This window comes from Odontesthes bonariensis, chromosome 24 (genome assembly GCF_027942865.1).
Source record: "Odontesthes bonariensis isolate fOdoBon6 chromosome 24, fOdoBon6.hap1, whole genome shotgun sequence".
Classification (NCBI taxonomy): Eukaryota; Metazoa; Chordata; class Actinopteri; order Atheriniformes; family Atherinopsidae; genus Odontesthes; species Odontesthes bonariensis.
The window spans coordinates 17380440-17394731 of record NC_134529.1 but is presented as its reverse complement, the minus strand read 5'-3'; the positions used below and the strand labels follow the sequence as shown (position 1 = coordinate 17394731).

General features: G+C 41.8%; 1 protein-coding gene across 5 annotated transcripts in view; it reads right to left on the bottom strand.

The window, feature by feature from the left end:
• Window positions 1-14292, bottom strand: part of akap7 (A-kinase anchoring protein 7) — a 70259-nt gene that overhangs the window by 54882 nt on the left and 1085 nt on the right. For 2 of the 5 annotated variants that reach the window (XM_075459843.1, XM_075459849.1), the window contains 6 exons: window positions 12037-12247; window positions 11069-11230; window positions 10726-10880; window positions 9997-10133; window positions 8822-8982; window positions 5749-5861 (listed from right to left, as the gene is read on the bottom strand). In XM_075459843.1, the coding sequence (XP_075315958.1) occupies window positions 5749-5861; window positions 8822-8982; window positions 9997-10133; window positions 10726-10880; window positions 11069-11230; window positions 12037-12247 (939 nt within the window). Of the gene's footprint in view, window positions 1-1035; window positions 1706-1940; window positions 2133-2330; window positions 2421-4803; window positions 4851-5748; window positions 5862-8821; window positions 8983-9996; window positions 10134-10725; window positions 10881-11068; window positions 11231-12036; window positions 12248-14292 lie in introns of those variants that run through there. The other 3 variants (XR_012769025.1, XM_075459845.1, XM_075459850.1) reach the window with 3 other exon arrangements.

The window sequence follows — 14292 nt, the reverse complement described above, 5'->3', positions numbered from 1 at the left end:
GTCCTGTTGCTTTACATTTCACACAAGCATCACACACTGTAGCTTCCCTGCGCTATACAGGCATTGAACGTATCAGACCCCCCAGCCGAGGTGGCGATATCAACACTCTTTTGCTAAAGAGAGAGGCGTACTGGATCTATACGTTGGACACGCTGTCCCCAAAGGGACTGAACGAAGAATTTGACTTGAGACCTTTTTTGTAATGTTTTTTGTTTTTTGTCATATTGTAATGTGGGATGCTCTGTATTTTTATCTGTATATTTATTCAATGTCTCCTAGAACTGGGACTTTGCTATTGTCTATTCCCATCATTTGGGCAATGTTAATGATTAGACAAGATCTGGAGCTCTTCTCTGATGGTCATACTTCCTTGTATTTTTTCTCTGACCTATTTTTTTTCTCTGACCAGTTTTCATTTTTCATATTTCATTGTACATATTGCATATATTGTAAATATTGGACATTCACTATGTGGTTTTATGTTGCACACGTCACTTTTCCCAGGTGATTAACATCAATGGGGATCACCTGGGTGGGGGTTGAACCACCTATGGGATCATGGGTATTTAAACAGTGGTTTTTTATGCGTTTGTAATGTCTGAGGAAGGGCAGGCTGCCCGAAACGTCACATTAAATTGAGAAACGGGAGATTGGTGTGCGGACTTTATTTTCAGTTTTCATGTTACTTTGCTAGTCCTGCACCCATAACTTTTTTTTTTGAGACGGATGTGCGTGTTTTTTCTTTGCTCAACGTAGAAGTCAGAAGTAGGCAGAAAAATAAGTACTGGAGTAAAGTACAGATACCTAAAAAGTGTACTTAAGTACAGTAACGAAGTATTTGTACTTCGTTACTTGACGCCTCTGCTTGACACACAAGTCGAGCGCAGTGTATTTTCATTATTTTTGTTAACTCAATCAGAAATTACGCACACCTCCTTTTTGGTCACTGGTCTGCAACAACATGATTAGATGTTAACAGAAAAAAAATTCCATCAAAAGTTGAGCATTAAAAGGCAAAGAAGATGGATATCAGGATCAAGAATATGTTTTATTATTTACATTTCTAAATAAAATTGCACATGGTTAAACGGCATTGTGTGATTTACTTGATTCATGCCATAATTATTTGGTTTTTTGTTAAGTAAAACCAATAGAAGGATATATATACATATATAAAGCTTGATACCATATTTGAAATGTTAACTAAAAAGCATTACATCAGCAAGCAGAAAAGATCTGATATTAAGTTAAATGAAGTTATTAATGTCTATATCACATAATTGAAAAAAGTAACGGCAGTTTCTCTTCTGTCCCCACTTCTACTCCCCACCCTCCCAAATACTTTTACTTTCACTATCACTGCTGCTGCTGCTGCTGCTGCTGCTGCTCCCGCTAAACAACCTGAAACCCAACTCACTGCCACCACTGTCAATATGAGAGCCTCTGTCTCCAGAAATTCTCCCGGTCCTCTGATAATCACCATTCACATCCCATTTACTTCTCGGAATACTGTACTCCAGTAATTTGCTTAGTATCTGAGAGACGGCCACGGTATTTTCTTGACACCTCAGTAATCCACGGGCTGTCTCGTGGTAGAAAACACTGACGTCCAACACGACATTCGAGTAGTCGGACCATGTTCTCACTGCTGCGTGCTTGACCTGGTGCGTGTGGTGCATCAGCACCAGAATGACAGGGACATCCCCTGTGGAGAGCAAATGAAAAGAGGGAGCGTGAGACGGTCGGGGTGGAGAACTTTGAGCTGGAGGGTTCAGTGTACAAGAAGTAGCGATATCTAGTGGATATCTCTAAAACAACTGTAAATCAAAAGAATGTTGGTTATTTAATGTTGACAATCTCAAGCACACAGGACTGCAACTCAAAATAAAAACCGAACAAATGAACTGAAAAGTGGGCTAAAAAAAAGGTCCCTCTCTTACCTTTTAAACTAGTGATGGCTGTATTGATTTCTGTCCCAGCGCGTGAACTTATTTGGCAGAAGACAATAATGATCTGGCCATCCTCACTGCATGAAATGAACTGGACCTGGTCCTGAACTTGTGCCTGGACCTTGGCCATCAACTGAAGATGGGCATCAAAGGTTCTACCACTGACAACCATCTGGTACATCACTGAGGCAACAGAAGGGGGGGGAGGGGGGTTGAAGTGCTTTATTTTGATGGAATCTCTACATGGACACTGCAACTTACAATTTTGTTACATCGATATAGACATTGACATTCACAAACTCTTCCATGTAATAAAAGAGCAAAGTGTAAATCAAGCTCAGAGTTGTGCTTCGCAAACATTTTTAAAAAAGTGAGATGTACCTTGAGCTCCGTATGGATGGATATCAGCTGGGATGTTGTGGGGCTCCACCGGAGCGCAGAGGGCTGAGGTGCTCGCGCCTGGCAAAACATCTGTGGGTCCAATGACATGGTGGTGTCACAGTTTGCCACAGTTTTACTTATCAATTTCTCTCTGTACTTAAACTATTGCTTTCCAGTAATCATCTCCTGCTTATGTAATTCTCACACTTTTTGGACACTTTTTTATCTGCCCAGCTGGTCCTGCAGCTTTGTAAGAATCCTTTTTGACAACCTGATTTGCCTGTCCCTGTCCTTTAACCAACGGGGGGGTGGATATTACTAAACAAGAAGCTGGAAAAAGATGAGATTAGAAGCAATCAGGGCAGGATATTTACCCTGCAACCATGTGGTGTGCGTCTGTGATATATTATTCTGAACATTCAGTAAACAGCTTCTTCCAGAGCTTTGGACTGTGTGACTACATAATGAAGGACAGGACCTCATTCATGTGATATCAGGTGGATGCAGGCGCTGAATCGTACATGCTCGGTGCTCGAGGTGGTTAGAAGCTTTCATAGCTAGGGAGAGGATGAGATAGTGTTTGAGCGACTTACATTTGTGGATTATGGCAGCGGAAACATTGGATGGAGTCAGTGAACCTTAAACTTTATGCATGTACAGGAGGCTTTACAAATTTTCAGATTATGTATCTTTTTAGGAAATTGCATTTGTTTGAATTTGTGAGATATCGAACATTTTTGAAAATCCGTAATGTGATCTTTGTATTACAGAAATTTTTAAAAATATATACAGTATATATATATTTTTTTTAAGTACAGCCAAGTCACAGTCGCCAATATCATATATATCATTTGAAATATTGTTATTTTCAATCACTTACTACAGCATTAAGCAACAAAATGGCTGCAGCTCACAATTAAAGTACTGTATTGGGATCTCTGTAATTGTACTGAATTTACTTCAGGTGCGAAACGGACGTTTTTTCCTGGAAAAACTCAGGAAAAAGAATACAGCCTCAAGAAGACTGAACGTTTAATCAAGGAGAATGTGAAAGACTTCCAAAGGAGTGCTTCACCAGGCTCGTAGGATTAAGTCTAAAACGAGCTGAGGCTGTATTTGCTACCAAATGTGTCGAGGTGCTCCATTTGTAAATCACATTTACGTTCTTCCGAATGTCTCATCGTTTTAAATAGGCCACTTCCTTTGGTGGCTACAGCCAAAGACGAAGTTCGAAACTTGCAGCAGTTACTGATTTGGTCAGTAATTAAGAGGGTGAATGACAGATTATCGCTTGTTCATTTCTGACTAATCAACAAACATTTTAAGAGAACACAATCAAACAAACGTTTCCCTTAAAAAGAGTCATTTGTTTCCAACTCTCAAAGGTGCCTTAACCAGGCACTCAGTGGAGGTCTGAATGCAAATATAAATGAGATATTTTCAGTAAATCTACACTCCAAAAACCTTTTGTAAATTAGTTAAAATGATTCTGAAAGATAAAAAAAAAGAATCGAGGCGTGAAATTAAGGGTCTGAAAGCTTCCTGCTGACGCTGTAAGAAGAACAGCATCCACATGTCGGAGGTGGACACGTGAGAGTTCTTTTGAGAAACAACCAGGAACATTTACCGCGTGAAATCTGTAAATTACAATAAAACAACCTCTGTCAGGTTCCTGGTCTGCCTGAGCTTTGGACATCACTTGCGGATAGATCATTTTTAGAACTGAAACTTCTTCTTTTGTCCTCCACTTTTCCAGTTTCCTCCAAATTTTAAGCACAAACTTTACACCACGCTGATATATGACAAGTTCTTGGCCAATAGCTTTTTGGGAATCACCTTGTTGACGCAAAAACACAATCTTTTATCTGTCAAACGTCATCATTCAGATATGCAACTAAAGAAAAATGGGAACAAACTATGTGTTTGCAACAGGCTTTTAACAGTAAGGTTAACAACGCTGGTTCATTCATTAAGTTTGATGCCTTTTTTTTTTAATACTTGAATTATCTGATACTGACATCGGTCAGTGTTAAGAGGCACAAACACACAAACAAACCACATCCCTCAGACAATGGTCGGGGGAAAAGGACTGGACTGATCATGACTAAAAAAGCAGCCAGTGTCCAAGCCTGAAAAACTATTGCTCAAGACCACTATAAAGATTTATAAGAAAGTCGGGCTCCTTGGAAACAAAATAAGAAGAAATGAGGGGTGGTGCAAGAAGCTTTCGCATATTACTGTAAGAGGAACATCTGGCTACACACTAACATAAACTGCACAACATCGAGACCTCTATAACAGCTCAAAAGACACCTGCTATTCACACACATGCACTGAGCTTTAAAACCAAAATGAGAAACAATTTTCATTTTCCAAAGCACATCTACAACGACTCACAGCCCCTCTAAACTATTTCCATTCAGCAAACAGTTGAGTTCATATTCTACTCAACTTATTGATAACAAGCACCTACCTGTTGGTATAGTTGGAGTAAAGGGCCGGGTCCACACGCTTTAAACCCTGACAGAGACAAAAGGAAAGTTTGTTTTGTTGTTGAGTACACCACAGTTTTTACACACACACACACACACACACACACACACACACACACACACACACACACACACACACACACACACACACACACACACACACGCACACACACCCTTTCAATGAACACAAAAATATATACAAAGTGTGGAGGAAGACAAGGACACAACCTGGCAGGCGCCAGGAAGGATGAGGTTCAATCTGTCAGAAGGAAAAGATAGATGCCATCCTTCCTCCGTCTCTCCCATGCAGATAACCCCCCGTCTGCATCATTTTTCACCCTCTAATTCCTTAACCATCTTATTTACATCTTTATTTCATTTCTGCTCATTTATTCCACCTCTTCATCTCTACCCCTCCTCAGACACCTTTCTTTTCTCTTGGGAAACTTCTTCTTTATCTGTGGCTGGCCTTCAGCCTTAGATCATGGAATATAAATTAATATATCCTCAGTTATCCTCTAAAGTACTGAGGCACGTCAGTTATTGCAACTGATAAATGTAACAGGAGCAATAATTTGGCAACAAACAATTGGATTTTACAGCCACAAGGAGGCAGGAGGGACCATTATGAAATAATATTTAAAAGGAATATTCTCGCAGTTCTGAAGTCAGTGAACTGGGATGGCTCGCAAAAACAAGAAAGAGTAGCAAATTTGAAGCAATTATAATGAGTAAAGCAATCAAAAAAAACACTTGATATTCATAAAAATGAACCCGTGAAGGGCCTCTTCAACCCTCTCATCTATTCAAGTTTTTTATTCCTTTAGAGAAATTAGAGATATCTATTTCACTCGCTGGAACACACAGTACGCGCAGGCCTTTTAATAGCCCAGTTTCACTCAGCCTGCTCATGTGCATGCGTGTACCTGAGATCGTAGCTTCGATGCTCTGGACAGCTTCATCATGGTGAGGTGGGGCTCAAAGCCACGGCCGTCTCCTTGCAGAAGACCCTGCTCCTCAAAACGGCTCCTCAGCAGCTCTGCAGCACACGCACACAACCTTTTAGTTTGAGTTTCCCCTCATATAGTATGAGCAAGCACCAAAATTAAAACTAATAGTGCATTTTAACACATGTAAAAGACATGAAATTAAAGGGATAGTTCGGGATATTTGACATGAATCTGTATGGCATCACCATAACCAGTGTCGTGCATTCAAACTGACTTACCCCCGACAGTGTCCTGTGAGCCGAGTTCTTGTCCAGTGTTGGTCAAGGCGAAAGTAGTCCGGCTTGTTTGCTGGGGTCAAGAAATTAGCGCGTTTTTCTTCCCAAAACAGTACGTGTGCTAAAGAGTGATTTATTTCATCACAAAAACCGAAGCCGGCAAAAGTCACTCCTTGTTATCACTTGGGCCCTACTGTCTCTCGTTGTGTATCAGTGCGCACGTCATTCTGACCACGAGCTGTGCGCACGAGTCTTTCTGTTCTTTGGCAGTGCTTAACACTTACTCTGCAGACAACTGGCCATCGGGTCCAGCTGGTCTGGGACGCCTCTTCCAGTTGATCTTGGGAACATGGAAAAAAGTTCTCAAGACGCCTGCATTCAGGAGTGCAGGGAAGTCACCGTTATTTGTGATGCAGGCAGCAGCTGTCCCGCCGACATCCTCATCTATGGAAAGGTTTTGTATCTGCGGCATAACTAAATCCCACTCGTGGCAGCAGTAACATTCCACCTCTGTCTGCATTACTTCGCACTTCAAACAAGTGCACCAGGATTTGTCGGCCACCCTGGGTATCGCAGCTCCAGCAGTGGCTCCAGCTTCTGTTTCCATCACTTCTCTATCCACCCTCTCTCTTTCTGCCCGATCTAAGTCCATTTGGCGAACTTCCTCCTCAGTATAAACGGGTTCATAAAGATACCCCCTTGGCTCTGAACGGAAGTCAATATGTTCCTCGTCGCTCTCGTAGTCAGACATCTTCCCGAGCAGTAAACAAAGTGAATCGACTCGTGCGCACAGCTCGCGGTCAGAATGACGTGCGCACTGATACACAACGAGAGACAGTAGGGCCCAAGTGATAACGAGGAGTGACTTTTGCCGGCTTCGGTTTTTGTGATGAAATAAATCACTCTTTAGCACACGTACTGTTTTGGGAAGAAAAACGCGCTAATTTCTTGACCCCAGCAAACAAGCCGGACTACTTTCGCCTTGACCAACACTGGACAAGAACTCGGCTCACAGGACACTGTCGGGGGTAAGTCAGTTTGAATGCACGACACTGGTTATGGTGATGCCATACAGATTCATGTCAAATATCCCGAACTATCCCTTTAGAACAAAACAGCTGAATATGCCTTTATATCAACAGCTTCACTAATCAAAACAAACGGTGTCTTGACCTAATGCAGGCGCACATAACATGGATTTAAATCCAAATGAACCATATGTAGCACATAGACCTCTGGTTCCTCCACTGAATTACCTCAAGTCCCCTTTTAAAGACTTTACAGACTAAATGAACTGGGGTATAAACAGACAACCAGCAAGGACAGATATACACAGGGCAAGATGCAAACACCAGCTGATGAGGTTTAGTGGAGAGCTCCAGAGGTATTTTTAGAAGAGGAACTCTACAGGGACAGAAAGGTTAGTATATAATCAATAACAGCGGTGGAGAGAGCAGACAAGATGACAAGAAGGTCCGACTTCCTGTCTTCTCCTTCCCTTGTTTGTTGCAGTCGCCATTTTTTTTTTTTTTATTCCTGGAAAGTCATTTATCATGTTAGAAAGACTCAAGAAGAACTGTTCAAGAGGATCCAACTTTTTGTGACGTCCAGGTGGAAACTCAACTGTCCTGAACTGGGATCTTTGCTTGTTGTTCTAATATCAAGACTCTACATGCTGCTGCACTCTAAAGTGTGTAGCAAAAGTGATACAAGGTTATACTTTCTTTATAGTTAACGAACAAACTGAAGCACTGCTTCTCTAAACTTTGTCAACAATGCAATATAAATGGGGTCAAATAGTCTGACTGGTGTTATATATGAATTACATTATGCATGGATATGTGATCATGTTCGATTATCTTTTAATTCACAAAAGTTATTCTGATACATACATCTATATATAGATGTATATACACACACGTATATATTGTGTATTTACAAAAAATATGTTTTGTTGAGGTCTTTCCAATAGAAAGGGGTGAAATTAAAACATCGTTTAAACTCTGATAACAGAAGTAATCATGGAGATAGTTATGTGGATAAGAAAACTGTAAAAAACTGTTTTGTGGTATTTCCCCACTTGTACACACATGCATGAACCTACTTTAAGAAATCAATATATCTAACTGACATGTTAGAGTGGAAATGGGCAGTATTATTACCCTAGTGTGAACTGATTAACTGTGTACGTGTGTGTCGGTGTCAGAGCCACAGAGCAGTGGCGTGGGAATCCTCTTAGGAATGTGGCTTAATGTAGTTGCCGCAGGTACAACACAAAAACACACAGCTGATGCTTTTGCACACTGTTCCACACGTGGTGCTGACTTAAGAAGACGGACACACACCACGTACACGCATGCAAACACGCACATTCACATTCCCAGGTCACTCCATCACAAAAACCAAGTTAGTCGAACCATTTTTTTTTAATGAGTGTAAACAAAGTCAACTTAAGAATCCCAATATATTCTATAAATTACATACCTTAACACATCCACGTACCCTAACCTCCAGTAGAAAAGCCCCCGAGACGATAAGCACTCACTGACACTACAAAGTAACGTTAAGAAACACTCCAACCAGCTGCAAGACTCGTCATCTGACCCCAACTTCAGAGGGCTTAACAAACCAACTACTGCAATAAAGCTCTCAATAATACTCTCAATAAAGCACTTTATATTGCAGTAAAGTGATGCCCAGAAGGCAATCACAAAAAAAAAAAAACGAATTCAATACATCCCACGCACCGAATTGAAAGAGGTGGAGCAACTAACCTGCCAGGCTGTCCAGTGTGTGTCTGTGCTGTCCGATGGCCAGTCCAACAAACACCACCTCCTTCCTGAAATGACTGATCCCTGAGAAGGGCAGCACCAGGTCCCGCCCACCCAGCAACTCAGCCACTGACGGTCTGACCTGAGCCAGCACGTCTGCCGCCCTGGAAAAGGATATTTACACATGAATATGCACAGCGCGCACTCACACACACACACGCCAATTCCTGACTTAATCCTCTCACCCTCCCTGACACATTGCATAATGAGAGAATGTAGTTATCACTAAAGATAAAATCTTCTCGTTTCAGATTACGGAGGACTATCATCACATAACATACGTGCTCCGGAGCCATTATTTAGATTGAGCGCTCGATATGGGGAGTATAGACTTGAATTTGTCCAATTTGTTCCAAATGCAACTAGACTGCAAGAGTTTGTTGTGACAGTGGACAGCTTCACATGGACTGAGCAGAGTTCCTCGAGAGAGAACGGGAATGTGAGAACGCACCGATTAGAAAATTCTCCGTTTGATTGAACCTCAGCATCGACAATGACTGAGTTTAATATCCTGGGAGAACAATAAAGGCAATAAAAAAATCACGGGCAAAAGAACATTTTTTACCATTTCATCTTAACATTTTTGCTTGTTTTTTTTTTTTTATCTGCAGTCAGAGACGAAGGCACCTGAAAATGCCACAGCAAGCTATTCAGCGTCCTTTATCCCTTCATCTCTCTGCCATGGCATCGCATAATCCCTGTGTGAGTGCGGTTATATCCTGAGGTTGCATTTCACCTGACTCGTACACCATCTCTTCTCTTTAACATCCCAACAACGCCACTATTATTCACATAATAAGCTGTGGCGAGCGCTGCGGCTGCAATACAAGAATGCAGAAACACGGCACGACACTGAGGATGTTTGCTTCAGTCTCTGAACAGTGACACCGCTACTCATTATAGCACTGTCATGACTTTCTGTTATAATAAGCCTATATTCCTGTTTTACTCAGCAGTATATTGTAACTTAGCCTCATACTCTTCCAATCACTACTTTGTACCCCGTTTCATCTTGTGTAATTCCATGGCAGATTGTGTTTGAATAACAATCAAATCCCCTGATTGCGGGGGTCAAGGGTTCAGTTTTTGTGTGCAGATTTCATGTGAACTGGACTTACTGGTCTACTTGCTCCTGGTGGGCAAGATGAGTGACTAGAAGTGTGATGTGAAGGGTTGGGACAGGGATCATGGCTCTGGCAAACCGTGGCTCCTGCTGAAGAATTGCCTCTTGGACTTCAGTCATAGATGACTTTATCTGGACAAATTTGCATTCAGTTTACAGGCAGCAGTAATCAAGAGAATCTCCTCACTCAGACACACATTACATCAAAACTGCCAAGTTCTCCAGAGATGCTCAAAAGGCATAAATGGTTGGTCTAAAGCAGCATCCGTTCAGAGGCTTCTTTTTTTTGGGGGGCAAAAATCAATAAGAATTAAATTATCTCTTTCTCTTGCGAGAGATTTGCTGCTAGTATACACTAAGGCAAACTAAAAATCTCCACATCCAACACATATCTCATCAGAGGGAGAGAACCTTGAGGCATTTTCAACAGAAAGACCCCACGAACAGAAAGGCTCAACAATAATCAGTTACTGAGTCTTACGAACAGAAAGTGGTGGCACTGATTAACCACTGGACGAAGAATTGATTTGAATGAAAAAATAAATAAATAAATCACAAAACTAAAGAGCAGCTGTAATAAAAGAAAAAAGAAAAATCAAGCGGGTCAGAATAGACATGCTTCCTTCACTCTCACTGTGATGCTTAAGAAATACAGAGATGACAATAAATCCTTACTTCCAAAGGTTGTGTTCTTCAGTTAGCGCACAGCCCAGCAGTAACCCACCTGAGTGTTAGTGATGGGGATGGAGACAAAGTAGTTTGGTCTCTGGCTCTCCCTCTTTTTTTTCTTCTGGTCTGCATCCTCTTCACTGTCCACTTGGCCTCCGTTGTCTCCTCTCTTCCTCTTCCTCTTTTTCTCCGCCGACTCTGGGTTTGGGACTTCGCAGAACAGACAAATAGATTTAAAAACATCAATTCACCGAACATGAAATTAGTGAGAAGGCAACAAGGCTAGAGCTAAACTTTGTCGGGCAGCAAATCAAAGGTGGTACTCTTAAGCCGCCCTCTGGGTATAAAAAAAGAGAGAACAAATACTCATCATAAAGTAGTAGTAAAAGCGTACATACATCCGAGCTCTTTCCACGAGGTGGGGCTGGTCAGTGCAAATGGAAGTTCAGACATCAAATTGGCAGAGGAATCAGCTGACTTGAGCTTTTTCCTCATCAACTTCCTCCTCTCCCTCCTCATTTTCCTCTTTGATGTTTTCTCATTCAATCCTTTGGAAGCTGCTGAGAATCAGCGAAAAACAAGCACAACGTATATGAATGAACATGGGTATAGCAAAAACAACGTACTCAAACACGTCATTTCCCTTCGTTGTAAATAAAGTATTGTTTCATTTAATTTTCATACACATGCATCCAAGGAACAGACTGGCTCAAGAGCACAATAAACTTTCTGCACTGATCTCAGCTGCCATCTGGCGAGAGGCGGCGTACACCTTGGACAGGTTGCCAGCCTGTCACAGCGCCAAAACAGGGACAGACAACCATGCACGCTCATGCTCACTCCTATGGTCCATTAGAATCACCAATCAACCTGACTTGCATGTTTTTCTGATGGTCGGAGGAAGCTGGAGTACCCGGAGAACATGCAAACTCCACCCAGAAAGGCCCCAGCTGAGATCTGAGCCGGGAACCTTCTTGCTGCAAGCGACAGTTCCAACCACCACACATTTCTGTTTGGTTATTTTCCCAATAAATCAGTCTCAACTCATTCAGCAGATGACGTACCAATACTACATCCTACACAGATGTTGTGATGCAAAATGTTTTACACTATAATCAATTGCACTATACTTTATAGGACATCCAAAGAGCAAAAGGTGTTTAATTGGCTTAAGTGTGACCTCCGTATATAACAGATCCTGTGGTAACAGAGCTCTGCATTACAGTAAAAGCTGTTAAAATAACAGCTACACAAATAGCAACACAAAATAAAGTTGTTGTTTTTTTTCAGGACAGCCAAGAAAAGAGCTCGGCTGTTAAATGTATAATGACAGACACCATCATTATCTGAGATCACCTCTACTCACAGGACACTCCAGTGTCTGCGGTGCCTTCATGGACCTCCATACCGAGTGCATCCACCTGGCCTGAGGTGATCTCCCCCTCTTTTTCACCACCACCTTCCTCGTCGTCATCTTCATCATCCGAAACAACCACATTGGTTTCTCTTCTATAGGCGAAGCTGGCTGGCTGCATGTCACTTACTGTTAGCAGACAGACACAGGGCTGTGTTGTAGCCTATAAAAAGGGGTCGCGTATATAATCCGTTAACATATTTTAACTGACCGATCGAGCTTTTCTTAAGCTGAACGCACCGATTTCATTACATTACATTACATTTCATCAAGGCTCCCTATTTGCCAAGCATATAAGGCAATTTTGTAATGACAATAATCTTGTAATATCCAGCCATGAACTCCTTCCTGCAGGAAGTTATTCCTACATTAGTGAGGCCTGGCATTCAACATCATGGCTTGACCACTGCATAAGCACGGCTGATGCACATACTGCAATAACATCTATGGAGATTGTGTATGAGGTTACAATGGCTGATCATATCCCTCTGGTTATGGTACTGGACTGTGATAATCTCCCAGAGTTGTCACAAGAAGCGAACAGTGTTTCTCATGCTAGGCTGGACTGGACTAAGCTCACAAGAGAAGATGTGTTTTTATACTCTGAGAAAACTGATATTTTTTTAAAGCACACATTCTTATCCAGGTATGCAATCCTGTGTTCTAATGTAAACTGTAATGATAGCTCACATAGAGAAGACTTGTGTAGTATGTATAATTCCATTACTAGAGCACTGTATGAAGCCAGTAGGCCTTTCTTTACTTGTTCTAATAAAAGACAGAACAGTAAGCCAGGGTGGAATAAGTATGTGAGTGCATTTCATGCAGAAGCCAAAAATGCATACAAGGCCTGGGTTCTAGCAGGTAGGCCCAGACACGGGCCGGCCTTGGACCACAAAAAGTATACTAATGCGAGGTATAAATATGCAATTCGATATATCAGTAAGCATGAGCAAGCAATGAGAGCAGACGCTATGGCTGACAAACTTCTTGGTAAAGACGTCAATGGTTTCTGGAAGGAGGTGAAGAATATAAACCGGGTCAATACACCACTGCCATGTTCCATTGAAGGGGTGTCTGGGGCCAGCAATATAGCGGAGTTGTGGAAGCAACACTACTCTGAACTATTTAACTGTGTTAAAAGTGATGTATACATGGTTGACAATATTGCTAATAGTGACACTGTGGGAATTACATGTAGGGAGGTCCAGCACGCTATCACACAGCTAGCTGATAACAAAGCTAGTGGTCAGGATATGATCACTGCTGAGCACCTCAAGCTTGCTAGCCCGAGAGCTGCAATTCTTCTAGCAATATGCTTTACAGGGCTCATGATTCATGGTATTTTGCCTCATACTATGTTGTCTGTTACACTGGTGCCTGTTATTAAGGACAAGGCGGGCAAGGTGGGGAGCTTGGATAACTATAGGCCTATTGCACTAGCCAGTGTGTTATCCAAGGTCCTGGAAAGAATTTTGCTTGATAGACTTGATAACTCTATAAGCACTACAGATAATCAGTTTGGCTTTAAGCCGAAGCATGGCACTGATCAATGTATTTTTGCTCTTAAGGAGATGGTGGAGATGTACAGAACACAGAATTCCTCCATTTTAATTTGTTTTATTGATGCGTCTAAGGCATTTGACAGAATTAATCATTTTAAATTGTTTTTAAAACTCAGAAAGAGGGGTGTCCCCAACAGTATAATTAGGATCCTGTCATACTGGTATGCCAACCAGACCATGCAGGTCAAATGGGGGGAGGTGCTCTCTACACCATTTGGGGTGGGAAATGGGGTCAGACAGGGTGGATTACTCTCTCCCGCTCTTTTTAATATTTATATGAATGACCTGTCTGAGCAACTGAGGGCCTGTAGGACAGGATGCATGGTTGGGAATGCACTGCTAAACCATCTCATGTATGCCGATGATCTAGCCATCTTCTCCCCCAGCAGTACTGGGCTGCAAGAAATGCTACATGTTTGTTCCAATTATGGTTTGACTTTTGATGTTAAATACAACTGCAAGAAAACTGTTGTGCTTATATGTAAAAGTAAGGGGGACAAGGATCTCACTTTTCCTTCTTTTTATTTGGCGGGGCAGGCTTTACCTGTAAATAACAAAACAAAGTATTTGGGACATATAATTACCGATCAAATGTGTGATGATGATGACATCTTCAGGCAGCGCCGCATGTTATATGCACAAG